The following is a 22,719-nucleotide window of genomic DNA, read 5'->3' on the forward strand; positions in this document are numbered from 1 at the left end:
GGTCAGCTTCTGTGTATGGCAAGAAACAATGTTTTTCTGTTTAAGCTGGTGCTGTAAAGTTTTAAAACAATTATTTAATTAACAAAGGGGTTAATTGAAACAAAAATATCAGGTAAATAGAAGTACAGACGGTATGTAGATGTGGCTGAAGTCATGAGGGTGGAACCCAGAGCCCACGTTAAAACAGTGGCAGCCCTGGAGACACCTGAGGTTTCAGGAGCTCAGCCTCACTCCCTCCTAAGAACCCTGGAGAAGGATCAATTATCACAGGTTATTAAGTATCACAGTTGAAGGAACAGGACTCAGTGGGGTTCAGTCTCATTGCTCAAAACCTACACCAAGTGCAGGGCATCACCAGGAGTCCAGCCTGTCCCCCAGACCCTGGCTTTCCCCACCTGGTTTGCTACCTGCCTTGCTGCTGCCCTAGAGGTGGGGCCTGAGCTCGAGGGTCCAGGGGCTGATAACACAGAGGGACATATCAGGACCAACCACAGGGAAGCTCCCGAGATGCCAACTGCCTCGGGTCAGTCCAGAGGCAAAGGTGTGGGCACCAGGGCTCAGGGTCCAGAGGGACCATCCCTGAGTGGTGACCAGGGCTCATCAAGTCACTGGGTCCCCAGATGACCTATGGGAACAAGTCCTGAAGTTCCTCAGGTCATCTGGTCCACCTCACGCATGTGTGTGCGTGGCTGTGTGTGAGCATGGGGGGCGGGCCAGAGGTCACAGATTCCCCCCGCCCAGGGAAGGAACAGAGACTGAAGCTGAAGTAAATCCCAAGTCCAGGTTAGGGCATCTCACAGGGACAGCGCTGCCAGCACCACCAGTCCCAGGCACCAGAATGTGGAAGGTCGTCCCAGTGTGAGAGCCCCCCAAGCGTGGGGCTCCAGTCCAAGCCCACCTGCCCCGATGCACATGCCGCAGGCTTCCCACGAGAGGCTGAGGGGGATGCAGTAAAAGTTGGCTGAAGAAGGGAAGTTTGTCGTGTGACTTTGGATGTGACTCCCACAAAGGAGTCCCTGGGATGTCCAGGTCTCTGCCACACGGCAGGTGACACCAGGAAGAAGCAGAGATGCTCCATCCCGGTCTCCTCCAGGGACAACCTCAAGCCCTGTCCCCATCTGCTGTGGTCTGAATGTTTGTGTCCTCAGAAAGTTTGTGTGTTAAAACCTTATCCCAAGGTGATGGTGTTGGGAGGTGAGGCCTTTGGGAGGGGATTAGGTCATGAGGGTGGCACCCTCATGAGTGGGATTAGTGCCCTTATAAAAGGGACCTCAGAGAGCTCCCTTGCCCCTTCCTGCCATGTGAGGACATGGACAGGAGTTTCCATTTGTGAACCGGGAAATGGTCCTCACCAGACACGGACCGTGCTGACACACTGATCAGGGCCTTGCAGCCTCCGGGACTGTGAGAAATAAGTTTCTGTTGTTCGTCAGCCGCCCAGCCTAAGGCATCCTGCTACAGCAGCCTGAACCCCCCAGCAGGAAAACCCTGTTCACTTTTCAATGCGAGAGACTGAGGAGAAGAGAAGGAATTGGAAATAAGTGAGCTGCTGATACTCTAAACAGAGAGCCGCTGGGTGGGAAGCTGGCTCCGGCCCTGAAGCCTCCTGCCATCAGCCGGGTGCTCCGTGGAGAGCTCGCACAGCAGACACACATGTCTGATCGCAAAGGCACAGAGCACCGCTATGAGAGCCAAGCCAGGCCCAGCCCCTGAGCTCAGAGATGCCAGTCTCCTGGGTGAGGAGAGCAGGCACTGAACCGAGAGCTGCACAATTCATGAACCAGCTTGTCACCCCGTGTGGGCTAGGACGAACCACCAGGCGTGGTCCCCTCCCCAGGACAGTGCCTTCATCTCCCAGCCGCCGATGGCTCAGAGTCCCCCTGCCCCTTACCTTTCCCTGAATGGGGCCACTTTGCCTGGAAGAGCCTGGGGGGTCCGTCTCCCCCGTGGCTGCCTGCAGCCAGTGTCTGACAAGGGGGGCACGACCCCCTTGCTCCCAGGCGGGACAGCTCTGTGGGGTCCTCACCAGCCAGAGCACCCGGGGAGCAAGGGGTCAGGCTGGCCACCCTTCGGGGGCATCTCACCTTGGTCGTGCTCCTCCCTGGCCGGGCCTGCTTCCCTGCCTCCCTTATGAGTTTCTCCTGACAGCTCCTCCTTTGATAAACCCCATGCTCTGGACTCCCCATCTGGGTCTTTTTTCTGGGGGGCCTGACCTAAGATGCCAGAGAGCAGGTGATGGGATACGCGGCTGAGCTGGGGAAGGCTGGGGCGGAATGAGTGGACTAGCTGGCCTGGAGAAGCCTATATCTTCCAAACACCTCACAGGAGTCAACTTTTTCTGTTCTTCCAGCAAATGACCTCGACTGTGACTTTAATAACAAATCTGGGTCAACTGGTATACTGGGTTGGTCAGTGTCCCCCCAGATTCATGTCCACCCTGAACATGTGCATGGAACCTTGTTTGAAAATAGGGTCTTTGCAAATGCAATGGAGTTAAGGTGAGGTCATACTGGATTGGGGTGGGGTAGGGCTAAGTCCAGTGACTGGAGTCCTTACAAGAAGAGGGAAATTTGGACACAGAGACACAGGAACCCAGAGAGGAGAAAGAAATGTGACCATTGAGGCAGAAATTGCAGTAAAGTAGCCATAAGCCAAGGACTGCCAATGACGCCGGCAGCCACCTGAAGCTGGAGGAGGCAGGATGGACCCTCACCTAGAGCGGCAGCGAGCACTTTGATTTCAGACTTCTGGCCTCCAGAACTGTGAGAGGATACATGTCTGTTGTTTAAAGCTACCTGATTTGTGGTCATTTGTTACAGCTGCCCTGGAAAGCTAATGCAGCTGGACAAAGAGCTTGGGGTGGGGGAAGATCATTACAGGCATGGAGGGCAGCATGCGCAAAGGCTCTGTGGCTGAGTAGATGGCACCTTTGGGCTCTGAAAGAACAACAGCATGACAGGAGCAGGGCTGAGCACGGGGCCTGACGTGAAGGGGGATGGAGGGGTGGTCACTGGGGAGAGGAGATGGAGCCTCTGAGGTAAATTAAAGACAGCTGCAAATTCTGTGCCTTTCCCATGGTGAGCAGAGTCCAATTCCCTCTCCTGGAATCTGGGCTGGCCTGGGAGGTTTGCATGACCAATGGCAGAAGTGATGTTCTGGAACTTTCCAGGCAGGGCCATCAGAAGACTGGGGCCTCTTGGAGCACTCTCCCTGGGATCCCCGAGTTGCTGTGTAACGGCTCTAACCTCTGGAGACAGCTGTGCTGGGGAGTCCATGTGTAGCCACTTGAGTTAATGGTTCTAGCTCCCTCCCACCCCCAGTCTTGCCTGTCAGGACACCTGCCCTGGACATCCAGATGAGCCCGTCTGATGGCTGAGTCCTTCCACACCATGAAAAGCAGAAGAGGCACCCAGCCGGGCCCTGTTCAATTTCCTGACCCTCAACATTGTGAGATGTGATAAAATGATTGTTTGTTTCAAGGCACTGACCTTGGGGTAGCTTATTAGGCAGCAGTAAGTGACCGGAACAGCCTCTTAGGCCTGGCTGAGGGCTGTGATCTTGACCCTAAGAGCACTGGGAGGCTGTGGAAAGATTTTTAGTAAAGGGAGGCAGGACAGAATTTGCATGTTGAAAGGCCCCTAGACAGCCTGTGGGTGTGCAGGTAGAAGTAGGAGGCTGGCTGAGAGGCTACTGCAGCCACCCAGGCCCACGGAGATTGTCCTGTACAATGGTTGCTGCTAGGTGGGTGGAGAGATCATTAGATTTCAGAGCTGAGGGAGTGGCTGCAGGAGGGCAGGAGGAGGTGGGAGGGTGACCCCAGGGTTTGGCCTGTGCACCTGCACAGGAGCGGGGCAGGTTGGGGCAGGTTGGGGATGGTCATGTCCACGTGTTGGACATGTGGAGGCACCTCAGGGGCCTCCCAGTAGAGTGGCTATGAGGCTCAGGAAGGGGTCGTGCTGGGGGTACACGGGGGAACTGGGGTCACATTGTCTACTAAGGGTGCCCTAGACTCTGGGCCTCTTGTGGCAGTTGGATTCCTTACAGTAGGCCCTGGGTCTGCCAGGATGGGCCTAGGACCCCTCCTGTACTGGGCAGGGAGGGGACCAGGCCAGAGAGGACTTGGGGAAGGGTCTACACTGGGTTTATCTTCCTCATTCCCATCACAGGAGGCAGCCCAGTGCCGACAGTCCCCACCCATTTTTTTTTTTAAAAAGAAACATATAGGATGCAAATTACAAATCAAAACAATTACAAATGATTAGCATTGAAGAAACATTCTGAGCTCATGGGCCTTCAACCTGTCGCATTTTAAATAGAAGAGCAAGCGTAAACCAGCTCCGCCTGCAGCTGATAGGAGCTGGAATTCCTGGAGTCTCCCTGAAGGACTGTCAATAGAACCAAAGCCAGGGACCGAGTGCTGGCTCCTGGGACCAGCCCCTGCAGAGAAGATCCTGGCCATGCCCTCAGGGAGGGCCTTTTCTCTGCATGACAGTGACTGCTGCACTGGACCTGAAAATCATCCCATTAGCAGGAAGATAAAAAGGGACTGGGCCGTTAAGACAGTGATGAAGGCTCTCAGGGGAATCGCAATCATAAAGGCGATGTTTGCTGTGCGCTGAGACAAGTGCTTTACAGGCATCTTCTTCATCCTCACACCAGGCCCATGGGGTGGGAACTGTGAGCAGAGGCAGGGTGCAGTCACCAGCTAGTTCAAGGTCACCAGCTGGGAAGCAGTGGGGCCAGGGACGGGCCTGAGCCTCTCACCAAGGGGGCCGACTTTGAGAAACCCACGCTGGGTCCCCTCTCCTCTTTGTTAATTTGACTTCTAGCCCCCCCATGCCAGCCCTGACCAACCTACCTCCAGCCTGAATCCCCACAGTCCTTTCCTAGTGGGACTGCCCAGATCCCTGACCGCCTGTTCTCAACCCTTCTCTGCTCGATCCCAGGGCTTTGAGACGCCTCCATCACACGGTGAGGAAAGCCCAATCCTCATGGTGGCCTCCGTGGCGCCATGAGCCGGCCTCTGCCCTCACCCCCTTCCCGGCCCCTCCAGAGACTCCAACCACTCTGGCCTCTTTGCCGAGCCTCAAACGTACCATGTCCGTTCCCTGTTCTGCACCTTTGCACTGGCTGTTCCCTCTGCTGGGAATGCTCTTCCTCACATGGCTTCCTTCCTCTGCTCCTCCAAGTCTTTGCTCAAATGTCACCTTGGCAGCAAGGCCCACCTTGGGCTCCCCGTCACTTGCCTCTCCCCTCGCTCTCTTTCTATCTGTTGAATCAGCATCACCCACCTTGCCAGATGATCCTTGGTTATTTTAACGTGGGCTCGAGGTGGGCAGGGGTTTTTTTCACTTACAATCGTGCCTGGCTCATACTAGGCCCTCAACAAATATGTGTTAAATGAATGAATGACTTGTGAGTCTCCCTTTGCACCCCTCCTGGACATCCCATCATCCCACTATGCTAAAGGTTGCACAGCCGAGCAGAAGCTCAGCTGGGTTGGTGGACTCTGTGCAAGGTGGACTTCCACCCCAGAGGCTGGATGGGGCATTCGTTTGTCCAGGACAGATCTGGCCAGAGACCCACTGAAGACCGCAGGGGCCAGCAGAAGGAAAGGGCGAAGGCTGGATCAACCAAGGTTTCAATCCCCTCCCTCCGCGATATGAGTAACTACCTGCATGAGTGTCCTGGGGCTTCCACAGCAAAGTGCCGCAGACTGGGTGGCTTAAAATAACAGACATTGATTGTCTCACAGTCCTGGAGGCTGGAAGTCAGATCAAGGTGCCGGCAGGGTTGGTTCCTTCTGAGGGCTGTGTGGGAGAATCGCTCCCCTAGCTGCTGGCAATCTTTGGGGTTCTTTGGCTCATAGAAGCATCACCCTGATCTCTGCCTTCATCTTCACACGGGGTTCTGCCTGTCTGTGTCTTTTTACATGGCCTTTTTTGTATAAGGACACCAGTCATATTGGATTAGGACCCACCCTAATAACCTCATTTTAACTTAATTACATCTGTAAAGACGCTATTTCCAAATAAGGTCACATTCTCAGGTACTGTGGGTTAGAACACAATATATCTTTTGGTGGAACACAATTCAACCCCTAATACTCCCCATGTATTTCTTTGTCACACACACCTAGATCACGGTGTCAAAAAGTAACGAAGGAGAATGTGACATCCTGAAGAGCAAAACAGGCACAATTAAAGATCTCCCAAAGACCTTCCAACCCTGACTTTGGGGGCCTTTTCGTGAAGTAATTGGATTTATTTTATGGGGAAAGGGAACCCCAGACTCTGGGCACATCAGGTCAGTGTTTAGGGTTTTTCTAATCCAATTTACCATGCTGCTCCATTCTATATGACATTCTAGTAGAAGCTAGTTATAAATACATAGTATATACAATTAAAACCAATTTTCACAAGACAATCCACGTGCTTGCTGTGATTGACACTCTAGTATTTTCTATTCCATATGAATCTTATCTCATTCCCTTTCCATTCCTGGCTAGTTGGGAGTTCATCACATCCGTTTCAAGACCCATTCTTGAGTGAGCCCTTTGATGAGCAGCTCTGGGACTCCACTGTCCACCCCAGAGAGGTGCAAATTGCTTTCAAGAGCTCCAGTCCAAGCGGAGGGGCGCAGAGCTCTGGTTAGTTCCAGTGGGGGGGGGGGGGGCGTGAATTAGCCACATTGGGAGAATGAGGATAAACTGCAAGATCCAGAGTCACGGCAAAACTTTGTGACACTTACCGACACCCCCCAGGCTCCTGTTTTCAAGGCTCCATTTGTGTGGACACAGCTGGCTAAAATTCGTCTCCCCTGCCCCCACCCCACCCCCAGCAATGTGAGGCTCAGGCCTCAAATAGACTCTGGAAGACAGGGGAAGGGAAGCAGATCTCGGCATTTCAAGGCATGTTTTAATGGTTTTTAATACCTTTCCCAATCATTTACATCAAGTCCAGCGGGGTTTTTTTTTATACACGATAAATGCTTATCATTTTATTCGGCATCTTGATGTGCACAGCACATATATCACGATACGGATTGGCACCTGTATAAAACTACAGACAAATTCTGAAAATAATGGTAAATACACAAACCTCAAATCTCCATCACAGCAATATAAAAACTGTACAATATTTCAAAGGCACGACTATGTCCCAGATGTATCACTCATGATTTTCTGAAGAAATATATATACGTAGTCTAGCGTGATTCAATCCTGCACTTAAGACATCTTAATTCCTGACAATTTGATTGGGCTCTGAGACATCTCATAATAATTTAATGCGTTGAAGATCATCACGGCTTGTTTCTATGTAAATGCATTAAATACACCAAGTCCATAAATCCCCCCGCCCCCGCCCCCGCCCCCAGCATGGGGATCTTTGAGCATCGTGTTTCCTCAATACTCCTGGAGAATAGGGCGTGGTTTAAAACTTGTTTTAAAAAATGTATTGCATTGCATGAAGAGCAGTTTAAGATGTGTGGTCCTGTCTTAGTGTCTTCGCAAGTGGTTTCTTTTCTTCTAGGCCTTGGTTAAGAATAGTATTTTAAGTAGATGATTTGCATTCAAACAAAGAGTTTTCAAAAGGAATGTGAAAGACAAAAACTCCAATCAGATTTTCCAGTCTTGCTGTCTGTAGACTCCCATAAAGTTAATTCGGGAGACAGTTCAGAAACATCCTAGGAGAGTATTAAAGTCTTGGTCGAAACATTCGGAGCATTTCTGGTAGCAAGCTAAGGTCATTTTGTATAAACTCTAAAAAGTCATTCATTAAAATTAAATGTTTGCCATCACCTCGGAACTTTTTTTAAACATCACTGACCCTGCCTCTTCCATCTTTGCTTCAACGACAGGGGTTACATTTGTAAAATATATAAAGAAAAATATAAGGTTACTTGGTGACCATATAGTGCACTCAACAGCTGTCTGCAAATATTTTCACCATGATTACCCTTACTAAAAGTAAATCACGGGGTAAAGATAGCTCAAACGTGACAAGGTTCCAATGGGACGCACCGATGCTCTCTGCAATCCTTTTTGGCTACATACGGACAAAAAGCCACTTGGATGGCAAACTCCCTGCACCGGGTCTGAGCTTTCCGCAAATTTTGCCAATGGTTTAAGGGCTTGTGAGGTAGATGTTAAATGCATTTAAGCAGGGAATGCATCAGAAAGCAGCATGCTCCTCCATGCAAACACTGCATCAAGTGTTTTACACAATCACAAGGACATTTCACCTAAAACTAATAGCTATTTCTAGCCCAAAGCTCCCCAAGCACGGGGGAGCCTGTTTTTCTGTTTTTGTTTTTAGAAAATATATTCTATTATCAGAAGTATCTGCTATCGAAGTGTATTTCACCAGGGTTTTGTATCACCGGGGTTTTGACTGTGGTGGCAAATACAACGTCCTGTCCATTTGCAGCCTTCTGGTGGGATATCGACCGACTCTTTCCCATCAGACTTACAAAATAGCTTTGTCTTTTTTCCAATGGCCACAGCAACACAAGCTGCAGCAGATCCAAAAAAGGAAAACAAGAGTTTATAACATTGTCTAAGGGTCACTCCCATCTGGTAGATCAAGATTGACTACAGGAAAGTTCAAAGGTCAGTCCTGGCAGATCTAAACACGGAGTGGCAGCCGAGGACTTCGACAGCACACTCTCTGTACCCGAGGTAAACCGATATGTCCGATTAATAGCAACAGGGCACAAAGGGTGCGGGCCCTGGAGGCTGCAAGCAGAGGAAGCCGAGATGAGCGCTCCTCAGCTGGCTTCCAAACCCCCTGCAGGCCTCTCCAGACACGGGGATGCTCCACGCCATTCCACAAGGGGACGGCGCAAAGCAAGGTTCATACGGGGATCTGATGTCACTGTTTTTTTAAAACACAGAATAGCAGCACACTAGTGACAACTTTTTGAGAAGTTAAACAAATCCAATGGTAAGGTTCTGCATTGTTCCACCAGAAGTCAGAGTTGTTTGTTTCTGGTTTTTTTGATTCCCCCATCCCCCCAAGAAAAATATGAAACACACCCACAGACCATAAATAATTTGGTGGCGATATATACATATTTAAATAATTAATTTAAATATCTTACACCTACTCTTGCATTAAACTCTCCATCTGAAGAAAGTGCACCAAGGTGGTCCTCGGTGCTCCCCTCCCAGGAGCTTCCCGAGGCTGAGGTAGGGCGCTCCAGAGGGTCACAGCCTGGGGAGGAAGTGGGTGACTTTCATGGTGGGTGACACTCGGTTCCCCTTCTTGGTCTTCCCGTTCTTACTCAGGGCGATGAACATGCCAGGGTACGTGTGGGACTCATAGGCGTTGTAGTTGTTGGGGAGGAGTATCTCCTTGAACTTGCACTCATCGGTGAAGAAAGACTGGGAGGGAAAGAGACCAGCGTTAGGGCCGGGCCACCTCTTGGGCAAGGGACCCTGGGGGCCGAGGGTCAGGGGCTCCTTTCTGTCCCAGCCCCCTCTCTGAGCTGAGAATTCTCCCCCGGACAGTCAGGGTGTCAGGACTCTGACAGGGTGAGAAGGAGACATGGTCAGACCACAACAGCTGGTGCTGCCGCCACCTGCCAGGCACCTACCAGCCACTGCGTCCAGCCGGAAGAGTGCAGCGCTATCCCTGGGATACAGAGATATCCCACCTGCCAGCGGTGCCCTTTCCCGGGTCTGGTAGGTGCCCACTCGGGGATGGGCTGCTCCTTTTGTCGGGGCTGGCCGCAGGACACCTGACCTTCTTCTGAGAACTTCGGGGGTGTGGGTGGCACTGCCAGCCCTGTGACCCAGTGTCTCCCCTCTGCGACCCAGGCACAGGTTGGCCTGGAGGAGTCACGATCCTGCTGGTGCGGTGCACTGGCCCCAGCCAGGCGCCTGGCGACCCTCGCTACTCACCGAGCCGTAGAGCTTGCCCTTGCCGCTCATGGCCACGAAGAACCGGCTGGTCACACCGAAGATGCTCACCACACCGCGCTCCACCGGCGACAGCTCCAGCAGGCCTGGGGGCGGGGCGCAGGTCATTCCGGGGCAGGCGACCCTTGGCCCACACCGCCCCTCCGCCTGTGTGCCTCCGGGGACCCCATTTCTGGGGTGGGATGGGAGTAAAGGGCCCTGGGTCCCCAGCACAGGTTGCCCCCCAGGGCCCCCGAAGCCCAAGTACGAGCTGGCGCCGAGTAGCTCGTCCCGTGTCGGGGGCCCCCGGCGGCCACGCCCAGTCCCAGACAGCAGGAGCGAGGCGGCCCCCGAGCCCTGCCCCGGCCTGGGCGCTTGTCCCGGGCCCCCGCGGGTGCCGGTGGCCGCGCTGCGCTCCCTGTGCCCACGGACGAAGGCGCTGGAATTCAGTACCCGGAGTCCGGGGCTTCCGAAGGCGGGGAGGCGGGGCTCGGCCGCCGGGGTGCGCAAAGCCGGTCCCTGCGGCCACTGCTGGAGCCAAGAGAGTTTGCGTCCCCGCGCCCCAGCGTCAGAAGGGACCGCAGCCCGAGTCCGCCCCGGTTCCCAGGGCCCGAGAGCAGGTGCCCGCCCGGGGCCTCCGTGCGTGGTCGCGCGAGCCGGAAGGAGCGGCCGCTGCCGCGGGCCCCCGCCCCACTCACTGTCGCTCGTGTCCGCGTGCACGCCGCCGATGCGGCCGTCGGGGAGCACCTGGAGGTGGAAGCCGATGCCCACGTTGCAGTAGAGCCGCCGCAGCCGCTTGATGCCCAGCAGGTAGTCGCCGGCGCCGCTCTGCGCGGCCGCCTCCTGGGGCTGCGCGGCCACCGGCAGGCGCGCCAGCGAGCGCGCCACCAGGCTCTCCCAGCGGCGCTCCAGCTCGGCCTCCAGCGTGCCGTTGGGTGCGGTGGGCGCGGCGGCGCCCCCTCTGCCCGCCCAGGGCGCCAGCAGGGCCAGCAGGACCGCCGGGAGCAGCGCCGCCGCGGCCGCCCCGGGCCCCGCCATCCCGGCCCGCGGGCCGTGCGTCCGTCTGGCGGTCCGTGCGCCCAGGAAGCCCGGGGCCCGAGCTGCGCCTGTGGAGGCCCGCGGGAGCGCACGGCCTGGACCCGGACCGGGAGTGCGGGCGGAAGGACGGCCGGGAGGCGACTGACGGGGCCCCCGGGCGCCGGGCGCTACCCGGGCTGCATGGAGCGGCGCGCGGCGGCGCGGGGTCGTGCGGCCGGGCCGGGAGCCGGCGGAGCGGTGCGCGCCTCCCTGCGCGCTGGGCCGGCCGCGCCGAGCCGCGGCATATATAGCCGGGCGCCCCTCCCACTCGCCGGCTCCCGCGGGGGGCCGTGCGCGATCGCCTGGGCGCCCGGGGCGCTGTGGCGCTCGCGGCCGGTCGCAGGCCGCCTGCCAATCAGGGCCGGGGGAGGGGAGGCGGCCGGGACGAGCTCCGCCAGTGCCACCTGGAGGGACCCCGGCCCCCACCCTCGGCTCCGCCCGGCCCGCGGACCTGTTCGTGCCGCCCCTCTCGTCTCCTCCACTCCTGATTCTCATCCAAAGTTCGGCCTCCGACTCGCGCCTTCTGCGTCTCTGCTCAGGCCGCCTGGGCGCAGCCCTAACTCGGGCGCCCTCACCTCCGCGTGCGCTCAGGAGCCAGCTGGCCGCTGTGTTTTGCGCTTCGCCTTTCGGGGACTCTCGGGGGCCTGGTTCCATTGCTGGGGACTTCAGGACTGGCCCAGGAATGAGGGGTGGGTAAGGGCAGTAAGCAACACCCAGGTGGCTGGGCTAGGGAGAAGCCGGCGGCTACAGGCTAGAGGGAGGCGAGGCCCGGTCCTGACCTGCAGCCTTGGTGCGTTTCGGGGATGGAGTTCCATCTCCTGTGGGGAGGCTCGGCCTGAGCAGGCGTCCACGAAGGGGGTTGCTGCTAGCCAAGGGGAAGGTGGTGAAGATGCACCCAGGGGAAGCCACAGCCCTGTACCGCCTGTACACTAGGACAGGTGGCAGGGCACAGAGCTATAAAGGACATCCACCATCTCCCCTTCACCTCCCATTCCGCAGCAGGAATATTCAAGTCCCATAGCTAGAGCCTTCAACCCAGCAGGACCCAGGCCAGGCCTTGGGAAGGCTCCCATCTCCCACCCGTGGTCCCCACCCCCTACTGTGCCCATTTATGGCCTGACGGGGATGGCTGCCAGAGGCCCAGCTAGATGCTGGCTCACCTAAGTGTGAAAATCCCTGTTCTTTGTGGTACCTGAGGAGCCTTGCTTGCCACCTCCAGCAGGCCTGCCTGCCACAGCTGCAGGGGGCTTGGAGCCCACCTCACCTTTTGTTGCCACCAGCACCTGTGACCAGAGACATCCCCAGACCATTTCAGCCTCCTCCACCTCCCACTCCATCCCTGCCTGGGGAGCCCTGGGAGTTTAGAACCCTGCTGGGGCTTATTGATACCACTGAAGGGGACCTGGGAGGCTTGTGGTCTCTGCTGGGAGGCCCAGAAACGGGTGCACTCAGGGGTCATGGAGTGGCCTGGCAGGACCAAAACCTGTCTCCAGACTCTTCAGTGCAGCTCGTTGCCCCTCTCTGGGCCTACAGCCTAGCCTGCCCAAGCAGCACCTGCACAGAAGCAGGTCTCCCTGGCTCCCCACTCACAGCTGTGAGAGGCAACCTGGCAGCCTCTGGGCCCCTGGCCCCCCAGATGGGCCTGCAGATCTGGTGCGAAGAAGACAATCCTGGCCAAGGTTCTGGAGACCAAATACCTGCCCCTCATTTGCTGTGTGGCCTTGGGCAAGTCTCTTTCCATCTCTGGGTCCCTGACTCCCAATTGGCAAAATGGCATGGAAGGTGGTCTTACCTTCCTCACCCTGGGTCCCCCTGGGCACCTCCTCTGGGGGAGTGGGACCCAGGCCTGGAGACCTGCTGTGCCAGCTGCCCTGAGCAGAGGCCCTCTGATGTCTTTCCCCAGCTCCTGATGGGATGAGTCCTCTCTCTTCCCAGGACTTCTACAGCAACTCTATTTGGGGCTCCCCCAAGACCCCTTTCTAACTCTCCTATCTGCTGATGAGTTCAGCAAAGAACCCCACGGGCAGCTAATTCAGCTCCCAGAACTGCTAGCCCACCTGTACGTAATAGGTGCTCTTGGGGACTGAAGGACTGACACCCAGCAGGGGGATTAGGAGTTGGGAATTCTGGGCAGAACTGACTTGAGATATGGCTCCCACCTTGTCACTGAGGGTCCCTGAGCCCACCCTTCACCTCTGCAGGCCTCCTCACCCAACCAATGTCAGCTAGCAAAGGCACAGGTGAGGATTTGTGGCACAGCTGCAGATGACAGGTGCATGAAGCACTCAGTGTTGCAATTTCCCTCTCCATGACCCCCATTTCTTGACCCGGGTCTCCCGCCTTCTTCCTCTCGGCCACTGTGCTCCAACCACACTGGTCTTTTTATCTCTCCAAGCTTCCAGCTGGAAGACTCCCCCACACCTTTCTGTCAGTGACTTCTCCCTATTCGGGGAGCAGCCTCAAATAGCAGCCACTTGGGGATACTCTGTGGCACCCCCAGTCCCTCTGTGGTTATTGTCCTTCACAGCCCTTAAAGACTCTGACCTTTCACCCCATTTAGACTGTCACCTGCAAGGGCCGAGCACAGGTTTGTGTCACTCCCAGCTGTATCTCCAGTGCCTGGCACATTATAGGTGCTGAATAGGTGTTGGAGAGTAGGCGGCTGGCTGGCTGAGTGCAGCTTGGAGCTCCTCTGCCAGTAGATCCTCCATGCAGGCTGCAGTGCCTAACCTGCCACCGTGCCTGGGACAAACAGAGAACACCTGCAAAAGCTTCAGGCCCAAGCTGCTGGCTCCCCCATGGGAAGCCCCTCACTGACTTTTTTCCTTTTATTGGAATGAAAGAGTTGGACCAAGGGACTAATTTTTCCAGATCTAGACCCCTTGAGGACCCGAGCCAGCTCTCAGTGGAGGGATAAGGCGATCTTGAAACAAGACCCTCACTTAGCTTGGGCCATAAGCCCTTCTACCTTGCTGCTTCCCAGGGTGCCCTGCTTACCAAGAACGTGGGTTGCGAGGAAGCCTTGGGGCCATCCCGAGGTTCTGGGCTCTGCAGCCACCTGCTCTGGATTCACATCCGGTCTCTATCTGTGTTGGTTGTACAACCTTTGGCAGTCTCACTTCTGATCATCCTCAGTTTCTCTGTCTATAAAATGGGCGTAGGAGTTGGACGTCAGCCTTAACAAGACAGGGAAGAGGCTTAACAAGTCAGCTCTTTAGACTGCACACCCCTTGGGGAGGGGGTTCAGACAGGGCCTGGCTAACAGTAAATGCGCGGAATTGGTGAGATAAACAAAGCCGTGTGTTCGGCCTGCAGGAGGGTCTTCCGAACATCATCAGCCAGTGAGTAGAGAGGCGCAGTGCGTGTGAGATGGAACAAGAGCTCCGAGAGGAAACCGCTGCTCCCCGGAAATCCTTCTGATCTAAAAAAAAAAAAAAAAAAAAATCCCAATGTCGTATCTTCCCCAGAATGGCTTCTTCTCCCAGGAAGGAGTGAAGGGGCTTTGCAGACCCACCAGCTCAGCTGTTAAGAGCTTGCTTGGCTTAATAATAATAATAATAATAAAAGTGCTACATAAAAAGTCACTTTGAGTCCTCAGGGCAACACAACAGAGCTCGGCCTGGGGCAAGGGCCGAGGCCGTGTGAGTTCTGTAAATAGCTCAACTGTTTTCTCAACTCAACTTCCCATTCTGGACCTTGGCAAGAAGAGCCTCACGACAGCGTCTTTCTGCATAAGTCAAGGAGAAGGGTTCGGCCGGAAGTATAGAGTTGTCCACATTCAGCCAAAGCACCCCAAGAAAAGTGACACTTTTTTCTTTAGGATTTTCAAAGGAAGGAAAGATTCAGCCAATATTTTTAGCTTTCTTTTTTAATGGTGATAACATAAAATTGACCATCTTAACCATTTTTTAAAGATTTTTTTTCAGAGCAGTTCGCAGCAATATTGAGGTGAGTTCCCATTACCTCCTGCCCCCATACGTGCCTGGCCTTTCCCTTTTGAACCATTTGTAAGTGCACAGCTCCGTGACATTAAGCACATTCACATTATTGTGCAGCCACCACCAACATCCGTATCCAGAACCTTTTCGTCTTCCAAACTGAAGCTCTGTTCCCATTAAACACCAACTCCTCATCCCTTCCCTCAGCCCCTGGCAACTACCATTTTACTTTCTGTCTCTATGATTTTGACGACTCTAGGGACATCATGTAAGTGCAATCACACAGTCTTTGTCCTTTTATGTCTGACTTATTTCACTTAGCACAATGTCTTCAAAGTTCATGGTGTTGTAGCGTGGGTCATAATGTCCTTTCTTTTTAAGGCTGAATAATATTCCATTGCATGGATAGACCAAATGTCCATTGGCGCTGGTTGCCTCCGCCTTTGGCTACTGTGAATAGTGCTGCTGTGTCCATGGGGGTGCAAACATCTGTTCAAGCCCCTGCTTTCATTTCTTTTGGGCCTAGATCCAGAAGTGGAATTGCTGGATCATTTGGTAATTCTATGTTTAATTTTTTGAGGAAGTGCCTTACTGTTTTCCACATTTTTATTAAGGCACCTTAAACATAGGGCATCAAGGAGATGAAGCAGCAGGTCGCTTGTTAGCTCAGAGGTGTCTTGGGTAGACAAATGCTTGCCCAGAGGTGGCTCTGTGACCTCTAGCTTCTCTCCTCTCTTGTTATCCTCTGGCTCATTTCTCCTTTACCTGACGCTCACCCAGCCAGGTCTGGGCAACAGGCTTAGGGGCAGTTTCAGTGACTGCAAATCTATAAGACAATGGGCCATCCGGATGCACAGGTGTGCAAATCTTTGCACGTATTAGATACTCAAACCTGGGAGAATTGGACAGAAACTATGCCTCAGTTTCCTCATCTGTAAAGTGAGAACACCAGAGTTCTCACCTTGGAGGATTAAATGAGATGACCCATGTTCAGCCCTTAGAACAGGCGGGCACACGCTGTCATGGCAAAGCACACAGGTGTATTGCTTTTGAGGTGTTGCTGCCTGCTTGACCACGAGTCTGGGGAGCCAGGTGCCCGGCACACCCCCTCACCTGCCCTCACTCACCAATGACTGTGGGCGATTTGCTTAGTCCCTCAGTACCTAGCATGTTACCTTCATGAGGTCGCTAAGAGAACTGGAAGAATTAGATGTGCAAAGTGCTCGGTGCCCTATCCCCAGGCTGTGAACCATCGGGATCTCCAGCACCTCTCCAGATAAGAATCAGCGCCGCAACGTTTATTAGGGAGCCGGGCGCTGTGCTCACCCGGGCTTTGCAAGGCTGACTGCCCTCTGTCCTCACCCAGCCCATGAGGCAGGGCCTGCCTACTATCAACATTTTACAGAAGGAAGAACCGCAGCTCGGGGCACTGCAGCAGAAACCTCCAGGTCACCGAGCTAGAAAACAGCAGAGCCAGGCCCAGACCCCAGCACTGGGCGTTGAAGTCAGGCTCCAGCCATGCTGCTCCCTGCCTCAGTTCCCTCTCCTGAGAAATGGAGCTCGTGGTCCGGACCTTGTCCACCTCACTGGGACGTTAGGAGTTCAAACTGTGCAAGTGAAAATCTTCCGTCAGTTCCAGAGTGGGTATGAAGTTCCACGCGCTGATGTGACAGCCCCTATCCATTTGTCCATTTGGGAGGTCGTAAAATATGTGATCAAGCTCCCAACCTCCCACAGTCTCTGTATAATAGCAAAGATGGTCAGAGCTGAGAGGACCCCCAGACGCTGCCGAATCTGACCCTTTTGCTTCACAGAGGACAGTGGAAGGCCAGAGGGTGGAAGGGCTTCACCCAGGTCACCCAGGGGCCCAGTCCTCCCACTCGGGGGTCTGTCTCCCCATCAGCTGGACCAGTTTTCATGGCGTACCCACTCTGGAGAGTCCTGGGGTCCTGGGGATGGGGACATTTCAGCTGAGACCTAGATGATGAGAAGGGGCCAGCCAAGAGGGGGACGCAGGTGCTCCAGGCCGCTCCAGGAAGCTAGTGCTCGGGAGCCGGGTGGGTGCACGAGGTTGGAGGAGTGGGTAGGCCTGTGGACAGGGGAAGGGGTTTGGACTCGTCAGAGGGGGATTCACCCCATGGGGCTTGCCAGGGAGTCTCTGCAGATCCCGTGTCCTCCTCATAGCCTTCCCCAGCAGAGGAAGGGGCACCCCTATGGGCCTGAGGGGCTGGCCACCGGGAAGACTGGGGGTGGGAGGCATCCAAAGGATAGGGGGTGTGGATCCTTCCCCCTGCTCAGGGTTTCCCAGAAACACTGAGGTCGAGGTCCACTCTCTTCCCTGGCAACTCCAGGGGTCTGCTCACAGCAGTGGGCATGGGGTTCAGCCCACACAATAAGACAAGATGGGAAATGCCAGTGGGAGAGGGAGTGAGGCCCCCCCCAGCCCCAAATCCCTCTCAATTCTGGCCCACAGGGTCCTCAGAGTAATCATGAGGTGGGGGGTGTTGGGAGGTTGAAGAAAAGTCAGCCTCTTCCCCCTACCCTCCACAGTGCCCTGGATGGACTCTCTAGGCCTAGGGAAGGTTCCGGACACCGTTTTCCTGCAACTGTGTGGCATCGTGCCCCAGATGGTCTCTTCTCTTTCCCTCTTTCTCCCTTCAGGTCAGCAGAGCCTGGAAAAATCCAAAAATAGCACCTGGCCTGACTCACCTGCTTACAGAGGAATGATCTCAGGCCCCAAATCCAGGGTTGATAACTTAGGTAGCATGAGGGAACCTGTGGGGACTTGGAGCACACAAGCTGGGTCCCAGTGACTGCCCCTCCGCTGATGGGCTGTGTGGCCTTGGGCAAGTCACTCACCCTCTCTGAGCCTTTGTTGATTTTTCTGTAGAGTTGGGCCTATAATGGTGCTCACCTAGCAGGGTTTCTGGGACGATCTAATGAAATGGGATCCTCCTTATGAAATGGGAGAGCCCACAAATGCGGGGAGGAGGAGTTTAGAGGAGGGGCCCTTCGTTCTCTGAGAAGGTTTGTTTCCACGGCCAGACCTCAGCTTCCCACCATTTCAGTCCTCTTGGTCATCTCTAGGACTGACCGTCCTCAGAGGCTTGTCCCAGGGCTCATCGGGTCTGCAGAAGTGGGGGACATGAGGCTGGTGGGGGGCGGGCTGAGGCTTCTCTCTCTCCTGGTTCCATCCTGCTCCCAAGGAGACTTGCTTGCTGGGGACGCAGATCTGGGAGGAAACCCAAGGACAGGTGTCTCCAATGGCCCCTAGACAGGAGCGTTCTATCGAAGGCTGGACATCTTGCCATTCAGGGTGGGAGGGACCCTCAAGCGATCTCAAGGCAGAAACCAGCATTGAGCTTTGGGGCCCGTCCTCCCCTGATAGGGAAGAGTTCCCTTGTTCCTAAGACGGCAAGTCTTCTTTGCTCTTGAGCCGTTCTGAACTCAGTGTTATAATTTACGTAGGTTACATAAATCCAGATGACCTGAAGGGCCAGATAAATCCATGCCCTCACTCAAATTTGGATTTAGATTGCCCTTGGTCTGGAAAATAGTTTTCTTCTTGGGAGACACATGTGTTTCTTTGTCCAAGGGGACAGGGGAGCGGGTGCGAGGACTTCGGCAGTGACGGGGGGCCGGGGTGATGGGTCCTCTGTCTCAGGCCTCAGCCAGCAGGGGGCTGCCTCCTGTGGCTCTGCCCAGCCCAGGCGTCCTTTCTTCACAGGCAGCAGGTGTCCATTAGGGACACCAGCTCCTTTTCTCTTCTGACCCGTCATCCTCAGCGCTGTCTTCATCCTCTCATGTACAGCTGAGTTGGCTCTCTCATACCTTTTTACGCTGAAATCCGAAATTTGTTACAAATAGCTGCAAAAAATGTAAACTCCAGAATATCTTAAATATTGACATCTAAAGTAAAATTCTTCTGTTACTCTTTGAAATGTGTCCAGTGGAGTCTAAAAACTATAACCATTTGATGTCTGTCAAATTTTATTTTTTTAAAAAAAAATGAATTAACTTTACTCCAATAGATAAAAATTGCAAACCCTTACCTTTTACCTTTGTATTTATATTTTCATTCTATTTCCCTCACCAATTTTACCCAAATTTGATGTAGTTTTAACCTTGAGAGTGTTTTATTGATCACTCTGTCATAATTCTCTGCAACCAAAATATTTCTATGAATTAGTTTAAAAACTAATGTCCTATGGCTATTAGCATTAAATGTTTTTGTTCTGGATTTTGTTTTCATCACAGTTATTATTAATACATAGTTAATCAAATAACTGATAAGTAAAGAGCACAGATCAAATTCTGTTGGAAATGAATCTTAATTTGATGGAGGTAGAAGTTTAATTATTTCATATGCTTATTATTTCTGGAATCACATGGGGTTGGCTTCAGTTTTATCCCCATTTTCTATAGGTGGAAAAGCTGAGAAGCCTGTTCTCAGAAATAAGTAGGCAGAAGGGAAGTTTTGTTACGGTGACAACACCCACCAAAGCGTACATTCAAAATTGCATGTGATTTACCATGAAAAATGGTTTTTACTGCTCTATCTGATGACACCTTTGTTAGTTCCTCTTTTGATTTGTTGACAGCAAAAGCTCCTGAGTCTTTGCCTGAATCAGCAAAGGATTTGTCACCAGTCACTGGAGCTGTACTTTTTTGGCTTCTGGAAAGTTTAGCCAAAGGTCTTTTTACCAAGACCTATGAAAGAACCATGAATTATGCCAGTTGGTCTTTCACTGGAAGGAACCTTGTTAAACCCTATATAGGGCAGAAGGGGCAGGGAGGGGGGACTATTGCTAATTTCAATGTGGCTTAGCCAACACTATGGTGACAAAAAGCTTCTAATGCATCATGCATTTTACATATGTTTCTTTCCAGACCTTGGAGCTGCCAACTTAGCTCACCCGACATATAGAAAGTTTTTGCCATATAGTGGTGCAATCAGCAAAGCCAGTCTTCACGGTGAGAGGGCCACATGAGATTTAGAATCAGAAGGCAGCTGACTGGGTTTTCCCATCCAAACCAGCAGGTTACTCTGCGATTTCTGATTTCTAACTCTAAGGGAGATGGTAGGGGACAGGCAGAGATGTAAGTAGAGGAAAAGGGCCAGACCTCTGCCTTGAGCTGGATGCCTAATGACCTCAGGAGCCGCCCTTAACCTTGCGTGCTTGCCCAGGGCTCTCTCTCAGGACTAACCCATCTTTGTCAACTGTGTGTGTGGCTTGGGAGACACAAGGTTGTTAAAAGAAATTGTCACACCTCGGGCACTCCACTCTGCAAGGTATCTGCATCCGAGCTCCCCAGTGCAGACCAAACTGCCCCATTCCTCCTGTCTCCCTTCACCCTGCCAGGGGCTACTTCCAGGCCAGGGAGAGCTGGAAGGAGTGTCACCATGCTGGCAGACTACATCGTCCTTTTGTTTGGTGCCCTGAGGCTTTTGCACTTGAGGAGTGCTCAGCCTTTCTTTTGTAAAGTGGGAGAAAGACCAAGGTGAAAGGGAAGGTGGGAAAGAGGAACCACAGGGCACCTGGTGCATTCTCAGATGCAGAGCTGTCCCAAGGGAGCGCTCACTTGGGAGCGGGTGACCTGTTCCTTCTATTCAAGAGGAGGTGGGGCTTGGACTGCGGGGCGTGGTGGTGGGCACAGACGGGAGAGTTTTCTGAGAACTTCTCATTCCCCACCTCACCTTTCAGACCTCAGCTCGACCTTGACCTTTCAGGGAAGCCTTGTCTGATCTCTCAAGTCCAAACTCCCATCAAAAGGTGACCCTGTGAAAGTCCAAAGTGGGACTTTTGAGAAAGAAAGGAGGTGCTCTTCATTACTGCACTGGGACAAAAGGCACTCACCTGGATGGTCCTGGGAATGGCACTGGAGGCCACCATGAGTCCCCAAGAGCAGCCTGCCTCTTCCCACCGGGAAGAGGTTCTGTGCGCACATCCATGCCTGGACATCCACATGACCTGGGCCTCGGTTCACCTGGTGACCAGCTCTGCACACAGCAGGCTGAGGTCCCGGCTCTGAGACTGGTAGTTTAAAGGGCTGCATTCGGACCCTGAGGGTGACCCGCGGGTGATCCAGCAATTCAGGGCAGGGGCAAGGGTGCCTGGGAAAGCCGGCGTAGCCCTCAGGCCCGTCAGTGGGGCCCTGTTTTCTCACTCACTCCTCAATGACCCCAAGAGCTGGGCAGCGACCGCTCTTTCCGACTCACCGACAAGGGAACTGAGGCTCAGGGGAGGTGGCTGCCCCAGGTACATGTGGCATGTCCCGGGTGGTAGCTTAATGGGGGATTAACGTGGATGTGGACAAAGCAAGGCCTCACTGAGCCAAATGTGTTCTGAAGGATCCTTCCCGAAGCGCTCTGCTACGTGGGTCCCGCCCTCCTGTCTGTCAGGTCCCCAGGACATTCTCCCTTCAGTGTCAGCCTCCCCAGCTGCATCTGTCGTCTCATGAGGCTGCCTCCAGCCTTTAGGGGAAACATCAGATGAAAGATACTCTCCGTGCTGACTCTAATCTCCTAATCAGGGGGGGGTCCGAGCTGATCCCCTGATGGGGGTCAAGGGCTCCCTCTGCCTCCTCCAGGGCTCATCGAGCAGCAGGTGGCATCACCTGCAGTAGGTGAATCATTCTTTCCCCGCTTACCTTCACCATTTTTAATGCTGCCACAGGATGGTGGGAGCCACATAGGCTCCATGCAGCCTCTGGGGACGTCTGGCTCCAGCCTCACCCTGGCTGTGAGGCCTTGGGCACATTCTCACCTCAGTCCTCTCATCTGTAAAATGGACGAGAAAGCATTACCTCTTAGGGGAGTGGGTGGGGTAGGGTGCAGGAGCAGGGGCTGCCTTCCCATCTGCACCCCGAGCCCTCTGCCTCTCTAACATCACCCTGGGGCCTCCCGCTGCTGCGAGGCCGGGGCTGCCGGCCCTGCCAGGCTGCCAAGGGCCACGCCTAGGCCTCTGGCCTCAGTGACGAGGCCTTTTTCTGCTTCTGCCGCCTGCTCCCTGACATCTCACACGCCTGCCTCTAAGCCTGAGATGCGGCTTCTAAGCCAGGGCAGACCCAGCCTGCTATTCTGGGGTCTTCTTTCAACTATTTTGGCAAAGACCAAATGGCAGCCTCCTTTAAAATAGATGCTCCAAGCTCAGGGGTCATTCCCTGAGAACCAGGTCAGACCAGGCCCGGACTCCTCCACAGCAGCTCATTCAAGTTAAATACAGACCCTGGCATCTGTAGCTTTGAGGAGGGCTCGACTGGAATACCAGGGGGCAAACGTGGGGCAGAAACCAAAATAAAATCAGGCCGGTCCTCGGAGGTGCCTCTGGCTCCTCAGTTCCATGAGCGCTGCTCTGACTTTCCTTGTGAAACCGCAGGGCCAGCTGCACGAGGTGGCCAGGGCACCCGTATGCTTGATAAGTGGCAGCCCAGCCGCCTCTGGCGAGGTCACTCCACAAATGCCCGTTGGGGGACAGTCTCCCGCTCAGAACTGTGTGCGGGAGCAACGCGCTGAGACCAGGAAGCCCTATCTGCAGCCTAGTTCCCTGGGAAATGGCTTTCTGCTTAATGTTCCCCTAAATGTTGGGGATCCTATAGTATAATATACATATCACAACTGAGAAAACTTGAAAAAACAAACAGAAAGGACTCCCAGAAATAAAGCGATGCAACTCACATTTTGCTACAGGCATGGCACCGGGCTCCAAAGACGTCAAATTGTGAGATGTCTCTGGTGTGCACCTGACCGCCAGTGCCTGGGACCCTGACCATCTACTAAACTAAACGGGTTCCCCCTCGGCT

The 22,719-nt window shown here is 54.1% G+C and overlaps 1 protein-coding gene across 1 annotated transcript; it reads right to left on the bottom strand.

Moving 5' to 3' along the window:
- Window positions 1-9,208: 9,208 nt before the first annotated feature.
- On the bottom strand, window positions 9,209-10,939 carry FGF4 (fibroblast growth factor 4). The gene is made up of 3 exons (XM_063095999.1): window positions 10,600-10,939; window positions 9,905-10,008; window positions 9,209-9,385 (listed from the first exon to the last, which is right to left on the bottom strand). The coding sequence occupies exons 1-3, from the start codon at window positions 10,937-10,939 to the stop codon at window positions 9,209-9,211; spliced, it is 621 nt and encodes a 206-aa protein (XP_062952069.1).
- Between the last annotated feature and the right edge of the window lie 11,780 nt (window positions 10,940-22,719).

Source organism: Cynocephalus volans, chromosome 4, assembly GCF_027409185.1.
Source record: "Cynocephalus volans isolate mCynVol1 chromosome 4, mCynVol1.pri, whole genome shotgun sequence".
In the NCBI taxonomy this organism is placed as follows: domain Eukaryota; kingdom Metazoa; phylum Chordata; class Mammalia; order Dermoptera; family Cynocephalidae; genus Cynocephalus; species Cynocephalus volans.

Excerpts from the sequence above, each read along its gene's own strand:
- FGF4 (XM_063095999.1), bottom strand. The coding sequence starts at position 10,939 with ATGGCGGGGCCCGGGGCGGCCGCGGCGGCGCTGCTCCCGGCGGTCCTG. Across the intron at positions 10,009-10,599 it reads GCACGCGGACACGAGCGACA|GCCTGCTGGAGCTGTCGCCG; the intron begins GTGAGTGGGGCG and ends CCCCGCCCCCAG. Across the intron at positions 9,386-9,904 it reads AGGGCAAGCTCTACGGCTCG|TCTTTCTTCACCGATGAGTG; the intron begins GTGAGTAGCGAG and ends TTTCCCTCCCAG.